At 41.5% G+C, this 16,778-nt stretch overlaps 1 protein-coding gene across 1 annotated transcript; it reads right to left on the reverse strand.

Moving 5' to 3' along the window:
- Positions 1-6,059: 6,059 nt before the first annotated feature.
- Positions 6,060-16,714, reverse strand: CAVIN4 (caveolae associated protein 4). The gene is made up of 2 exons (XM_004423262.3): positions 15,912-16,714; positions 6,060-8,396 (listed from the first exon to the last, which is right to left on the reverse strand). Exons 1-2 carry the CDS (start codon positions 16,317-16,319, stop codon positions 7,713-7,715), a joined length of 1,092 nt encoding a protein of 363 aa, XP_004423319.1. The 5' UTR covers positions 16,320-16,714; the 3' UTR covers positions 6,060-7,712.
- Positions 16,715-16,778: the final 64 nt, after the last annotated feature.

Here is a 16,778-nt window from a genome sequence, read left to right on the forward strand (position 1 = left end):
CCTTTCCTTGTGGATAACCCAGTTCCCTGCCCCTATGCTTGAAATCTGTTTTCTTTTGCTTTCTCCTGACAACAGAGCCCACCCAGTTACCCTTCCCCAGATCCTCCTCATGCACTATTTAAAGGGGTTCCTGGTTTTGATCTCTAATTTCGCAATTAAGAGAGTTGGTTTTTTGCCTAGAAGACTCATGATTAAATTTCATGATTTCCATGTTCTCCCTGTTCCTACACCTCATGCCCCTGGGGGCAAAATGTAATAATTATTGTCTTTTCAGCACAAAATTTGAGAGCAAGAAAAATAATCCACCATATGCATATGGCCTGGCTTCCATCGAACCATAGGAATAAATTACAGGCTCCTTTGGACTCTAATCAATTACTTCCCCTCTTTCCAGCCCCTCTACCCTCACAGATGCTGTCATTCTGCAGAGCGAAAAAAAAAAGAGAGAAAAGAGAAATGCTTAAGCAGATTATCACCGGAAGGTGATTATTTTTTAAGAATAGGGGAGAATAACTAGTAAATCTTGAGTGATTTTTTTTTCTCCAACAGTTTGCCTGTAATGCTGGTAGTTTCTTTTTACGTGAGAAAGATGTGTGGGTTTCAACCAGAGAATATTTTGGTGCCTTTCCTCATGGATCTACAACCTGTGGTTTCTTTGGATATTTTCTCTCCTGTGGAAGAAAATTGAGTCCTATTTCGTTACAGTTGGCAAGCATATGAATGTTTCCCTCTGAAATCTTTTCCATTGCTTTGAACTAGAGCCAAGCACATCCCATGCATAAGCCTGTTAATTTATTTCTTCTCCTTATGGAAATATTCCAGATACATGTGGCCACTTGAAAGGTGCTAATACAATTATAGTGACAAACTCATTTCAATGCATTTTATTTTACCCTAAAACAACATATCTACAGAACCACGGCTTGTTGAGAATTTCAAGCTTATTCAGATAAAAGGCCTAATGAGACTCTGATAAGTTATGAGTGTTAGCCCATGAGCTAGATGATCAGGATAGCTTGGCTGCTTTACAGTATTATGCCGTGAGCTAACTTCAGCCAGGAGTAATAACCTTAACGGACTCACAGCAAGAAATTCAACCAAACCCTCCAGACTGTGGTGTTCACCTTAGTTATAAATTTAAGCTTAGAACAATATTTAGTGTATCTCTTACCATAAAATGAATGACAGCAGGGAGATATGGAAACCAGACAGTGTTTGAGGATAGAGAATTCTTGCTCTTTCAAAGGTAAGGACAGTCACAGACCAATCAGGAGAACATTCTTCTTGAAATGAGAGCCCGAGAATTGTTCAGAAGAATAGCTTAATTTAGAAGTTAGCCAACTTCTTTACCCACTCGCTCCTTCCAAGGAGATCATTATCCACTCCTTCCTTCAAAGTCACACTGCCTGCATTTTCTCATGAAAGCCCACAATTTCACTTATCTATACTTCATCTAACAAGTGTGTTTCTCCAGCCCTCTCCTCTGGGCTATGATCTATAACACTCAACTTGCCTACCCTCCACTTGGTGCTCTCAATTAGCACCTCAATTCAATGAGTCCCAAACAGGTCTCAGAGGAGTAGCAGCTACCCTCACTGGGCTACATTTAAGTCTGCACATTAGGCCTCAATGGCACAAACCAGGCTGTGGCTTCAAATTGGACCCTGCGTGCAGGTGTAGTAGGTTTTCTGGCCCAGGGGCTCCAGCCTCTCTGCCTCCTGTCGGCTTGCTACCTGCCCACCTGAGCTGGGTTACTCAGAGGGGAGCCTCCATTCCCGCTGCTCCCCCTTGCTGAGTACCTGAGGCAGGTGTGTGGGCTTCACTGCTGGCTGATAAAATGGACTCTGCTTCTGCTCCACAGACCTTGCTCTTTCTACTGTCGCACCAGAGCACGCAGGTCCCCAGGGAGACAGGAGGGTCTAGCTCCTGTCTTAGGTCTAAGCCCCATTCTCCAACAGAATTTACCAGATGCTCTACATTTGGGGGATTTATTGGACATTCGCCCCACCTGTAATAAAGATGATGCTTTGGTCTCCATTTTGCTGGCAATCCTTATATGAACTCTTCCATCAGCCAGAACCTTGGAGAAGAGGAATGGGTTACATCAAACCCCACCTTGAACCTCTAATATATTTGTGACGCCATGACTCACATCTAATGCGACAGACACCAATGGATGAAATTTGAAACCAAAGTGCCCATGATGAGATCAAGGCTCTTGCTGCAAACATGGCAGCTGATGTGAGCAGCTACATGAAGCCTGGCAACTGGCCCTGGCCAACACAACAGGTTACAGCAGCTTTCACTGTGCTGTCAGCTGGAATAAAAGCACAGCTTTGGCTGGAATCCTCAGGTGCCAAACAACAACCGAGATTTTTTTAAAAATCCATTCTGGGGGCCAGCCGGTGGCGCAGCGGTTAAATGCGCGCGCTCCGCTGTGGCGGCCCGGCGTTCACAGGTTCGGATCCTGGGCGTGCACCCATGCACTGCTTGTCAGGCCATGCTGTGGCGGCGTCCCATATAAAGTGGAGGAAGATGGGCATGGATGTGAGCCCAGAGCCAATATTCCTCAGCAAAAAGAGGAGGATTGGTGACAGATGTTAGGTCAGGGCTAATCTTCCTCACAGGAAAAAAAAAAAATTCTGGGAATCAGGAGTAGCTTTTCTTTGGACTACACAATAAGCAAGCAGAAACCTGGCCTTGAGTAAAGATGTAGATGGAAGAGAAGCTCTCAAAACGGCCTTAGACCTGAAAGGCAATTCTGCTTCTCAAGGACTTGGAGTCCTGGTGGAGAGGGCAAGGTGCTTGCTAGGGCCAGGAAAGGATCACTTCAAATCAGGGTTTTCTTTAAGCCTAGGTGATGGCCACAGCAGCTAGACCAGGCAGACCTCTAGTGTGGGAGCTTCTGGAGTACAGGCGTGGCTCCCCTGTTTCTCAGGCTGTGCCGGGGCACTAGCAACCAAGGCCGTCAGAGCAGAGTAAGAGGGGCATCATTAGAGTGCTGTCTTAGAATCCTGGACAGAATACCATATTTCCCATCTCGGTGAATGGCATAACCTCTTGCCCAAGCCAGACACTTCGCTATCATTTGCTCCCCATCACAACCCACGTCCAAGTTTACCCCGCTCACAGCTCTGTTAAGGCTTTAGGTCAGGTACTGTCCTCTCACCTGGAAAAAGGCAAGGGCCTACTAACTGATCTCTCTTGCCTCTGGTGTGTTAACAGAGCATCCTTTTGAAAATGTCAATCATGGTACTCTCCGGCTTAAAATCCCTCAATGGCTCTTCATGGCCTTTGACATAAAACCCAAAACACCTTCACAAAACCTCTCTAGCTGGATCTTGCCTTGAGTTCTTTCTATATAATTTAGCTGACTCTCGACTGGTCTTCAAATGCCAACTTGATCTCATTTTCTCTAACTTTTCCTGACAGCCCCTCTCCAGCTTGTTAGATGCTCTTCCTCTATGCTCCCATCATCCTTTCTTAAACCTGAGGCTCCCATCACATTGTGCAAGGATGCTGAGTTCCGTGTCTATCTCCTCCACCAGGGGAAAAGTGTCTTACGTGCAGGGACCGTGTCTTTCATCACTGGATTCACGATACCTAACGATGGCTCTCCAAGTGCTGGTGACTCAAAGATGAGTAAAATATAGTTCCTGCCCTTCAGAAGCACAGTCTAGTCTAGAAGACAGTTATACAAATAAACTAGAATACAAGGCAAGTGCTATGATGTATGATCAAAATTCTATATAAACATCTTCCGTCTCTACAGTTTCATCATCTTATACACAGCACTAGTCACATTGCTGCATTTTTGCTTGACTGTCTCCCACAACACTGTGAGCCCCAGATAAGGACTGGGAAAGGGGAGGGGAGGAGGGGTCAAGAACTGTGTTCTGGGCTGGCCCGTGGCTTAGTGGTTGAGTGCGCGCGCTCCGCTGCTGGCGGCCCGGGTTCGGATCCCGGGCGTGCACCGACGTACCGCTTCTCCGGCCATGCTGGGGCCGTGTCCCACATACAGCAACTAAGAGGGATGTGCAGCTGTGACATACAACTATCTGCTGGGGCTTTGGGGGAAAAAATAAATAAATAAATTTAAAAAAAAAAAAAAAAAGAACTGTGTTCTATTCATCTTTGAATCCTCAGTGCCTCACACAGAATCTGGCATATAAAAATGCGATGTATATTGAACATATGGAGTAATTATAATCATGCCCTTCCTAGGGGGTGGGAGGTGACCAAGAATAGCTAAAACAAGGAAATTGACATTATCACTAAACTTAAAAGTCATCTCCCAGAATGAAAGGGAAAGGTGGTATTCCAGGGAGACAAACCACACGAGCAAAGGCATCCAGTGGCAGGGCAGTCTGGGAGGGCCCTTGACAGGCACAGCTGATCTTAGGAAGATGCCCCAGTACATTCAAAGCCTGAGAATATTCTGCCACTCCCTTCTATCAGGGATGGTAGGATGTCCTGAGACTTACAGTAAAGAGGTAGTTATCCTAGATCTCCTGTCCACTTAAATATACTGAGGGATTCTCACCTGATAAGGACAGCTATAAATCTTCAGACATCACATAACTCAGAGGTGCTCACAAGAATGACACACAAAATTCAACACGGGGGCTTCTTCATTTTTCATTCACTACAGACCAGGTACCAGCATGCCCCAAATTCAAATAGAATTGAGGACGAGACCATAGGGGTCATTCCCCCTAATCTTGACTCAAATATGTCAGAGCAATTTATTTGGGGATCGTAACCTGTCATCTTTTTAGCAGGTTTCAATAAAAGAAGCTATAGAAAACATGTCTCAGAAGAAAAAAAGGCCCAGGAATTTCATGTACGGGAACTGCACAGTTAACAGTGATCCTGTGGAATATTTTACGTAACATGACCCATGCTTTCAGCTGACAGAATCACAACGAACTTCAGGCCTTGTTCTAAACGAAACCCTTACAAGTGCGTGGAAGGCAAAGAATGAAGTCAAAATGAAAATACTGTATTTTGCTTTGTATTTTTAATTTATGAAATCTTGCTCAAGGGGGTTCATACACACCACAAGTACAATCTCAGCAAGCTGAATTTTCATGTGCTTCTTGTCACTATTTCACACTTGGCCTGTTTCTCTAACATATGAGCCAGAACCATGCCATTGTCAACTCTCAAAGGAAAGCCCTGGATCACCATGTGCAGGAGGCAGAAGTGCACTTCCCTACTCTACCCTGTCCACTCTGTAGAAGAGCTTGAATGGGCTCCATGCCCTCGGTGTCTATGGATGTTGCATTGTTCTGCCTCATAGAAAGAAAAGGGGATAAATCCTGCTAATGGTTTTATTTGAATAAATTGTTTAAAATCTAACATGTATAATTCCAAAAACATAAAAGAGTAAAGTAAGCAGAAAATCTAGTCTGTGTTGTCTTCAACTTTTAAAATAAGGAATGTTGACTAAAATATTCCTTGCATTAAGTGGGGATGTGTGATTTTGCAGCCCATTACAAATACATTCTTTGCATCAAGAAAACAGGATGAAAGAAGAAAAAATTATGAATGCAGAATTGAGGAATGTCCTAAATATGGGAGAAATGTCAAGAGACAGAAACAACATGGAGAGAAAAATCCTAGTACCAAGAAAGCATACAAGGTAACAATGAACCTCGAAGGACGTGAAATTGTCTTAGTGTTTCTGGGTTTGCACAAAATCCACCATGATGAAGAGCCAGGTTATAACTCCTTCCTCATCAAAATTCAAATATATCTATATGGGAAATGTTCTATAATATGTCAAGTCTTGTTATATAATGGGTCAGTAAGCAAACAGTCATTACAAAAATTCCTTGACAGTAATACTTGCAGGAAAATATTTTAGCCCAATTGATAGTTACTCTATATAGGGCTAGAAAAAAAGAAAAAGCTTATAAGTTCTTTACATTCTTCTTAACCTAGAAACATATCTATTATAAGAAGGCTTACATCAAATTCATGCCATGGTGTTTGCATTCATTATTAGTAAAAATACTTACAAATAGGACACTGCCATCAAACTTTATAATAATGTCTTCCTTAAATTCAAATTTATTGTGGCTTTAAGCAAATACATGATTAGGCATCCAAGCTCTTTCTAAACTATAATAACATTTTTCAAGTTATTTTTTTAAGTATTGTTCAATGTTGTATACAGTTTAGTTTTCAATATAAAAAGATAATGAGATGAGCATATTGATGACTTTATACATTCATTCAGATGAACAGGAAATGATGCTGAATCAAATTCCCAAATCCAAACATCCGGGTAACAAGTCAAATATTTTAAAGTTGGTGTGTGTGTGTGTGTCTGTGTGTGTATTTATTACAACTACTACATGAACATCCAAAACTGATCTGAAAGCTGACTGTTGTCCAAACTCTTCCAATTCAACGATCCCATCATTTCTGCCCTATTTACAAACTGAGAAGATTCAAACACACCCGAAGTGCAGAGCCAGTATGAACATCTCTCTCTTTCTTTAGCAATAATACCTACTTCTGGATTGGCTGGATCTAAAGCTAACAGGTAAGCGGAACCTGGCTTCTTCTGAAAGCAGCTATGATGAACTCCTATGAACAGTTTTGGACAGACACGCCCTGAGGGGAAAACCGAAATATCTGAGGTCATTTCATAACCCACTGCACCAGGGCTGACTTCAGAGAGGCCTCTTGAAGACATGGCCACAGTTTTATGCTTCACACTGGTCAAACGTTGCTCTAGTCCACCATAGATCTAATCAAAGAAAACTAGAAATGGATTTTCCAAGAAACATGTTAAGACCCAGCTCAAACCCAAGGTCTGGTTTTAGTTTTTGATGGAAAAGAGGTCACCCAAACATTTATTTTTCACTCCCGATTCTGTGAAGAAGTTTCTGAAGACCAACTTCAGTTTCTGTTCAACCTAGGTCCTCACCGCTTGGCACTCAGGGCTTTTTCAGAAGGTGTAGTTATTTCGATTCTGTTTTTGAGGAATCAGGGGGGCTTATTTTACCCCAATATGATTTGTGTTCCCCCAGAAAGTATAATGTTTCCTTTGATCTTCACAACAGTCCTCTGAGATAGGCAGGACAGGCAAACCCTCTCCATTTTATGGATGAGTTTACTAGCAGACAGCTTGCCAAGTGGCTTGTTATAAGTAAACCTGTGATGCCAGGACCAAATGTTCAAGTCCAGAACTTCAATTTTTTAATGCAAAAGCATCAAAAAAGGGTGTGATTGCTAATTACTAACAAGTCTATTGATTTGAACATAAGGATGATATAATCCACGAGTTATTCCCCTAGGAGGTTGGCCACCACATTAATCTAGACCAAAAGTGAGAGTTCACTTGCAAATGACGGCCACAAATTTGCTCTTCATTTGTTTTAGACCTCCAAACACCTAACTGACCCTTGCTAGGAAACTATTTTTCTGGGGCAAGAGAAAGGAACTTAAAAATCCACAGCTGCCATGAGAGTGACAGAGAAAACGCTGCTAGGATCTTATAAGTCCGGGGTGGGAAAAAGAATTCCCAAAGATGTTACAAGGAAATATATATAATATTTGTATTAAGATTTTAAACATAAGAAATGAAACAGCCATACCATTACATTTTCCTATATGGCCTATAAACGAAATGACTATACTATTTAAACTAGAACTGTGTGATTAAGGAGATTTATATTTAAAATACACTTAATTCCTCTTTATGATGACTGCTTTAAATCCAGCAAAAGAGATTCGTCATCCTCTACTTTCACCTGGGGTTTAAAAGTGACTTTTAAAGGCTCAGGGGTCGGGATCTCCCCTCCTTCGCGGGGAGGACACCCCGCCCTGGCCTCCTCGCGGTCTGTTTCACTGAGCTCGTCAGTGTAGAGCTCACTGATGGGACCCAGAGCCTCGCTCCTGGCGATGATGTCCACACCCATCTCCCTGACCTCTGCGGGGCCTTCGGCCACAGTTTGGTCTTTAGCTTTCCGAAGGCCACGCATCTTAAAAGCTTCCCTTGAGGGAGCTGCACTAGAAATCGATTTCTTAAATCTTTCCCCTGACTGTTTCAGTCTCTCTCCTGACTGCCTCAGCCTCTCTCCTGACTGCCTTAGCCTCTCTCTCCTCTCCGGGGTCACTATTCTAGTTCTAATTCTGTTCACTTTCTTGTCAAAATTCTGCCGTGTCTTCTGCATGTTTTCTTTGGAAAATGCCTTTTTGATATTATCGATGCGCTCCTTGCCTGACTTTCTAAGCCTAGCAGATCTGCTTTCTTCAATATAATATTCTTCATCCGAAGACAGCTCGACTGGGGGATCAAAGACATCGTCCTCCTCCTCTTGATTCTCGGTCAGGTTTCTGTCTTTAACAATAGACAGGGATGTCGGACACCGAAGCTTCTCCTGAAGGAGAGATAAAGGAAGCGTGTTAGAGATCAGCTCTTTGACCTTCTGGCCACGCCTTTTGAATCTCCTCCACAGGCTGCATATCCTCTCCCCACTCCTTAAATGTGGGTACTTTTTCATGTTTCTCTCTCCTTGGCCTTTTCATCTTCATCTCCAAAGCCCATCCTGAGCAGCCGGATCCACTCCTACGCTTTCAGATCCGCCTGTAATAAACTCACAAATATTTTCTCTTTACCTCCTCCCTTCTCCTAAGATGAAGACACACTTTTAAATAATAGACAGACTTCTCCACCTAAATGTAACACAGGCACCTCAAACTTAACATGTCCAAATGTCCTGATGTCAGGGCGCATCCATCACCCTCTCCACAGCTGCTGCTCTCCCTGTCCCCCTCAGCACTGACACCCATCCAGGTGCCACCCAGCTGGAGACCTCAGAATCATCGTCCCAAATATTTCCTCTCCTTCTGATCCCACGTCTAACCAGTCACCAAGTGCTGTCGATAACACTGCTTAAGAGACTCCTCAGTTCCCTCCTCTTCCTCCTTGCCTCTACCAATGTCATAATTCAGGTCCTTGTCATCTGAGGCCTGAACTTGTGCAATATCTCCACCTCCAAAACATCACCTAAGTATTTCCTGAGAAATACTTCTAAATAGCTCTGATCCTTTCTCTACTTTAACACTTTGGGGTGCTGACCAATACTCAAAGGATAGAGTTCAAACTCTTTTTTTTTGAGGAAGACTGGCCCTGAGCTAACATCTGTTGCCAATCTTCCTCTTTTTGCTTGAGGGAGATTGTCACTGAGCTAACACCTCTGCCCATCTTCCTCTATTTTGTATATGGGATGCCGCCACAGCATGGCTTGATGAGTGGTGCGTAGGTCCATGCCAAGGATCCGAACCCACAAACCCCGGGCTGCTGAAGAGGAGTGTGCAAACCTAACTACTACACCACCAGGCCAGCCCCTAGAGTTCAAATTCTTGAGTATGATTAGAAGGTTCCTCAGTTTGAGCTAAACCTACTTTCCCACTCCTCCAGCCCAGCAACACACAACCACTCTCTCAATTCCTCAAACATGTGATGTTCTCATCCTTCCACATCATCTTTGTATATGTGATTCTTGCTACCTTATATGCCCCTTCACCTCTCTTCAGCTTTGTGAACAAAATCTTTCTTCAAGAATTGATTCAAATGTCCCCAGCTTCCCCAAGAGGCTAAATCTGTCTCCAATATACACCAAAATGACAGACCTCTATTTATAGCATTTACCACAGTTTGAACTGAATTGGAACTCTACTTATTTATAAATGTCTCCCTGAGGCCTTCACTGAATGATAGGTTCCAAGAAAGCAGAGATGTGTCTTATTTATGTTTTGTGCCCAGCATCTATCAGAGTGCCTTGTACATAGCAGGTATACTCAATAAACAACTGCTGGATCAAATAAGAGGCTCATGCCTTCGCCCAACAAACAGTTACTAAGCATCTACCATGCACCATCAATGTTCTAGGAACTGAGAACCTCCTGTGAAGAAAACAGAGTAAAAGAGCTTATTTTCTTGGAGAGAGAGAGAAATAAACAAGTTAAATATGTAGTCTGTTGGATGGTGATAAGTACAAGAGCCAAAAATACAGCAGTAAAGAGGGACATACAGTGACTGGGAAGGATGCTTGCAAAGGCCTCACCAGTAAGGTGGCATCCCAGCCTAGACCTGAAGGTAATGCGTGTATTTGGGAGGAAAGGAGAAATAGCAAAGAGGGCAGTGTGGCTGGAGCAGAGTGATCAAGGGGCAAGAAGAGGGGGAGAGAGGGTAAGAGAGGTAGCAGGAAGGCCAGATCATGTAGGGCTCTGTGTCCAGTAATAAGGACAGTGGCTCTTATTCTCACTGTGAGAGGAAGCCTTTAAAAAAGTTTTGAGGAGAATAGTGACATGATTTGACCCATGTTGTAAAAGGACCAGCCTGCTGAAAATAGGCTATGGGGGCAAGATAAGAAGCAGGGAGAAGAGCTGGAGACCACTGAGATTAGTCAGGTGAGAGATGGATCAGGGTGTTGGCAGAGGTGGTGGTGGGAAGTGGTCTGATTCCCGATCCACTCTGAAGATAGGATTAGATGCTAGATTTGGATGTGGAGTGTGACAGAGTATCCAGGATAATTCTCAAGTACATGGCCTAAGCAAATGAAGGATACATTTGCCATTAACTGAGATGGAGAAGAGAGAAGGAGGAAGAGACTGGAGGGGAAGGATGGGATCTGAACATGTTGACTTTGAGATACCCACTGGACATCCAAAGAAGCAGAGATGTCGAGTAGGCAGCTGAGTATATAAGTCTGGAATTTAGAAGAGAGGTCTGGACTAGAGATATAAATTTAGGAATCATTAATTTCAAGATGAAATTAAATATCATGAGACCAGATGAGAGAGATCACCAAGAAATTGAGTGAATGGGTCTATACTCCATTATTCAAAACTCCTTGGGGCCAAGGTGTGTTTCAGAATTCAGAATATTTCATATTTGGGGAAAATATGATATATTACATAAGATTCCCAGTGAGATCTTGGGAAGAAACATCTTTGTGGCAAAAAACATGAATATTCACCCTAAGGTGGGATAAAGAGTATAAACAGCCTCATGCTATTTCAAGTCAGGTTTTGCAATCAAATGAGTTCAGGTCAGGCTAGGTCTTGCTGTCAAATAAGTTACAAACAAAAATTTTATTTTTAGACACATGAAAAGATGTTCAACATCACTAATAATTATGGAAATGCAAATCAAAACTACAATGAGATATCACCTTACACCTGTTAGAATGGCTATAATTACCAAGACAAAAAATAAGAAATGTTGGAGAGGATGTGGAGAAAAGGGAACCCTCATACACTGCTGATGAGAATGCAAACTGGTGCAGCCACTATGGAAAACAGTATCCTGGAGATGTCTCAAAAAATTAAAAATAGACATACCATACAATAGAGCTATCCCACTCCTGGGTATTTATCCAAATAACTTGAAATCAACAACTGAAAGAGACTTATGCATCCCTACGTTCACTGCATTATTCACAATAGCCAAGATGTGGAAACAGCCCAAGTGCCCAACAACTGATGAATGGATAAAGAAGAGGTGGTATATTTATACAATGGAATACTATTCAGCCATAAAAAAAGACAAAATCGTCCCATTTGCAACAACATAGATGGACCTTGAGAGTATTACGGTAAGCGAAATAAGCCAGAGAAAGACAAACACTGCATGATTTCACTCATGTGTGGAAGATAAACAAACACCCGGACAAAGAGAACAGATTAGTGGTCACCAGAGGGGAAGGGGATGGGGGAGTGGGCATAAGGCATAACGGGGCACATATATATGGTGACTGACAATAATGTACACCAGAGATTTCACAAAGTTATAAACTATTATGACCTCAATAAAAATGATAAAATAAAAAATTTATTTTTAGAAACTTTTGGATTTTGGTGTTATAAATAGATAAATGGATTTCGGACCTGTGGATAAGGAAGAGTGGAGAAAGAACCAAAAAGGAGAAATGTCAGCCAGTGAGGCAAGAAGAAATCCAAGAAACAGCAGCACCCCTAGAAGCCAAGGGGAAAGAAGTTTCAAGAAAAGAGAGAGCGGCGCCGGCCCAGTGGCGCAAGCCGTTAAGTGCGCGCACACCACTGTGGCAGCCAGGGGTTTGCCGGTTCAGATCCCGGGCGCGCACCAATGCACCACTTGTCCGGCCATGCTGTGACGGCGTCCCATATAGAGTGGAGGAAGATGGGCAGGGATGTTAGCCCAGGGCCAGTCTTCCTCAGCAAAAAGAGGAGGATTGGCAGATGTTAGCTCAGGGCCGATCTTCCTCACAAAAAAAAAAAAGGAGAGAGGGATCAACTACGTCAAATGTGTCAAAAGGATGAGGATGAGAACTGGATTGGGGAACACGGCGGACACTAGTGACCTTGAGAACCTGAAACACAGGAACTAAAGGAACTCAACTCACTATTTAGGGATTATTTCTAAAACTAAACAGGCAACACTTAAAAGATCATGAGATTTTTTTAACTGAATCTCTAAGTTAAAATTTCTAAAAGAAACTGTGCTCCTACTTGAGATCCAGATTAAACCTGTTCAATCAAAAAAATTTAATAAATATGTAAGAAATACATTTACACATATTCTAAAACCTATCAGCCTGACAGTCAAGAAGATATCCCTGGAACCTTATTTCTTTGGATACTTATTTAAAATTAAATTCTTTGGCTACAGGAGTGGAGAGTCTAGGAGCTAAAAAAAGGCAGGGTGGGTGTCTCATAGCTCTCTGATGAATCAGTCAGAAGCAGCAAAGTTATTCCTCTCCTTTCCTGACACCTGCTACAGGGAGTAGCTTCATCAACGCTTGAGTGGGCTGGTATGGCCTGAGAAGGTATAATTAGAAAAGGAAGGAGCCAAAGAATAATTACTGCTTGGTAGGGGGGAAAACTCCTCACAATCCTGCTGTGAAGAAATCAGATATAGCCTAACTCAGCAATCACAAACCCACTTTCAATTGCACAACAAATTATACAAAACCAAGCTGAAAAACAAAACAAAACAAAGGTAGAGTCAGAGAAAGTACTCATTATGTGGATCTATTTATTGCAACTCCTATGAGTCAGAGATACCATGAGTTACTGGTGAATATACTGTTATAATAATTGAAGATTATAGGATTGAACCATAGGTGATTTCCAAATACAATTATTATATATCTTTCTATGTAAAAGTCCAGGTAAAAAGATGATTTTTATAACAAAATGAGTACTTTGGGTCAGAGTAAAGCGGCTTTGATTATCAGAGTAATATAACTAGTGGAATTTGGAATATATTGAAGTCTGGGACTTATCATTAGGGAATGGCCGAGTATCTCATTTGTTAACCACAGGCATGCGTTTAGTAAGCAAAATGGTCAGAAGATATGGTAAGACTCCTGGCTTGCACGGTGAGAAGGTCATCAAGGTGAAGGTATGTTCAAAGAAAAATCATAACTGTATGAGAAATAGCAGATGATTTTTTTTAATGTCAGTGTCCAGGATTAGCTGAAAGCTCAGCCATACACAACTGCGGGTGACAAAACAGCAACACACACTTGTTACCAAAAGACGCATCCAGCGAAAACTTTTTGAGGAAAAACCCAAATGGAAATGAAAGTATACTAAAGCTGAATTACTCAGCTTCAAGTTAATTTTAGTGGAAGGGAGAATCTCAATATAACCACTTACACATATTAACTCCGAGAATGAATTGTAAGAACTAATTTTAACTGCTGAGGATAACCATGTGAATATCGTATATGGTGTTCTGACATCTAATGAATCATCAAAGCCAAGTTCTACGTCCATTGTTATCTGCCTTTGTCTTTTCTCTACAAGTTCTCCTATTTTTATAAAAGATAACCACCGCTTATTTACAAACTGCTGCTTACTCTGAACAACTGAAATTCACAGAATCTTCATCGCATTCTGTCTTACAAGGAAAGAGATCTGACCTAAACTAGTGCCTCTCAGTTGCTTTTTCATACTATCTTCTATTCGTTTAAGTAATAATAGGGGCTCAAAGAAAAAAAATAGCAAGTTTCAGGGAATAAACAAGTGAATATAGAAACATCTTAACTTTAAACAAAAGAATTATGTCAATAGACAAACCAGAGTCAATTAGAACTTTTCAGAAACTTCTTTGTGCTAGCCTTCATAAATCCTGACTGGCACCTGGTCCACTCTTTGCACAAGGTTCTCAGGAGGAATGCTGGATACCAAGACTGTTTCCTGGCATGTCCCATGCAAGTGGAGGGTGAGATATACCCATCACTGCCAATGCCCTTGGAAAGTGAATTCAAGAATGGATACTACACTCTCCAATACCCAATCTAGATCCCATTACATACACTAACACTGGGACTGGCCTCTGAGAGGAATGTGAGTGATTTTTTTTTTTCCACCTTTTTAAGTCTAGAATAGGACTTCCAAGAACCTGGAAGGAAAGGGAAATGGTAAAGGACTTCAAATGGCCTAGTACAATCTGTCTACCTTGGAAATAAGCAACTCTTCTCTCTCCTCCCTATTCCTAAATAACCAACAGGCGCTTAAAAACAGATCCAAAATACCACTGTGCCATCCCAGTGTAACTTTATCAGTTAACAGAGGGCTGCGGAGAACTGACTAACGTGTAGAGAATGCTATGGGCAGTTATGGCCCACAGCCCTAGTATCTTACACATATCTGCCCACCTAATCCAAGTGCGTTCCTATTTCATTTTGTTTTTATTCTTCTAGGTTTTTTCCCTATGCATATGGGCATTCATCCACTTTAAAAATACAGTGCGATAACACTGTATATATGCACCAGTGAACATCCCTGCATACATTACTGATTTGATACTTAGAACAAATCTCTGACATGAAATTTTTGGGCCAAAAGGTTTGTGAATTTTTAAGGTTCTTAAATACATACCAACAAAACCTGCCTTCCATAAAATTAATTATACCAACTTATAATTCCACCAGCAGAATACTGAAGTACTTGTTTTTTTCTACCCTTAAACTCTGAGTATGTTTTAGTAACTGCAAATACTTAAATAGGTGAAAGTGGAATTCTGCTCATTTATTCTGTCTTTTGTGAACTGTCTGCTAATGACTTTCCTGTTTTTCCACCAATAGAGGAGAGTTCAACATTTTCCTTTCCATTTGGAAGAGTTTTAAAATATACTATATAGATATTATGCTTTTGCCATGGGTATGTTCCTATTTCAAAAAATATGAGCGTCAAGCACAGATTAATATAGGAACTTAGCCCGATACACAATGCCACACAAAACCTATTATATTAAATCACTAAGTAAAAAGACTTTGTAATCAAATATAACAAATCACTTATGTGACTCCTACATTTGTATAACTATAATAATAAAAAAATAAGAACAATTGCCTGATTCATTAAGAAATAGCGTTTTTCTTATTATTATGACTCACATGTAAATATTCCAATAGACAGATTACATTCCAAAAAGTTTACATTTTACAGTTTAGGGCTTTCCTGGCTCTCTATTATAAGGAAAAAAAACACATTGTGGGGCTACTGGTCCTGCTTCCTTTCTCATACAACAAAGAGGTGTTTTAAATTAGAGGCTCCTTAGGTTTCTTCCAGTTCTAACATTCTAAGGTCTAAGGGCATCATGCTAATATGTCTAATACGCCGAAAGAGCCTTACCTATATTAAGTTTCAAAGGCAAGAAATAGCCTCAGCTATGCTCCACAGTTCATATTACACAAAATGGTTGAGAAGCTCAAAATACTGTTAGTACATTAGTTAACATAGAAATGGTCTTATCCTGAGATCTCTGCTGATACAGAATTCCATTAGGTGAATATGTACAACAGTTATGAGGCAACACTGGAAACCTCTGATAGGACCTGTTGGCCATTAAAGGATGTGAGAGATCGCAGTAATCGAGCTAAACATGAGTGCAAGCTTACCTGGAATATTACCACGCGAAATTTGTTTTTCTTCATTATTTCCTCTTGCCTAGATTCAACCTTTTTAACGTGAGTTTGTTGCCTCTCCACCCGGGCCTTCACATCTTTAATGTGAGCACTGACTTTTCGGGTTTTCTCAAACAACTTGTTAATAAGATAGCTTGTATTGCTGTGTGACTGTGAAAGCTTCAGTAGGTCAATCTGGACGGATTTTATGGCATTTTCCATCTCCCTGTGTCTCTCTTCTATCCTCTTCTGGCTTGCCTGCACGCTGTCCACGATGGTGGCAACTTTGTCCAGCACAGTCACGATGGTAAAAGCAGCGTCTTGGTCTTCATCCTCTGTAACGCTCGACAGGCGATTCCGGTGGATTTTATCAGCATTTGAAGCAGACCCATTATGTTCCATTTTATTTATTTCTCAGTGAAAGATGTCCTACCAAAGTCAGTTCTGGCACTTAGAGCAAAACAGGCAACAGGGTTGTTGAAAGTATTGGAAACCCCACCCCTGGAGACTGGTCAAGTATTTGTAACTACAAATACCCATACGTGACCGTTCTGCAATATGAGCCCTTGCAAAGCACCGGGGACTGTTCCAAGCATGCTTGCTGACTGACTAAGGGACTCAAATAAGACCGGGTGGACACAAGAGGAGAGCTTCTTAAAAAAAGCTTCACTGAAGCCACCATGTTACTAATATTAAGCCTAGAAGCCGAATGACCAAAAAAGCAAACTCCAAATGCTGGGTGAAGCTTTTGCCTTTAGATCATTTCAAGTAGTATTTGTAAAAACAAAGCGGCATTTTGAACTGAAATGTGCTTTTGCTATTAATTTCACATATTAAATGTACTGATATATCAATATCAAA

Source organism: Ceratotherium simum, chromosome 29, assembly GCF_057802395.1.
Source record: "Ceratotherium simum simum isolate JZ-2026a chromosome 29, ASM5780239v1, whole genome shotgun sequence".
Lineage (NCBI taxonomy): Eukaryota > Metazoa > Chordata > Mammalia > Perissodactyla > Rhinocerotidae > Ceratotherium > Ceratotherium simum.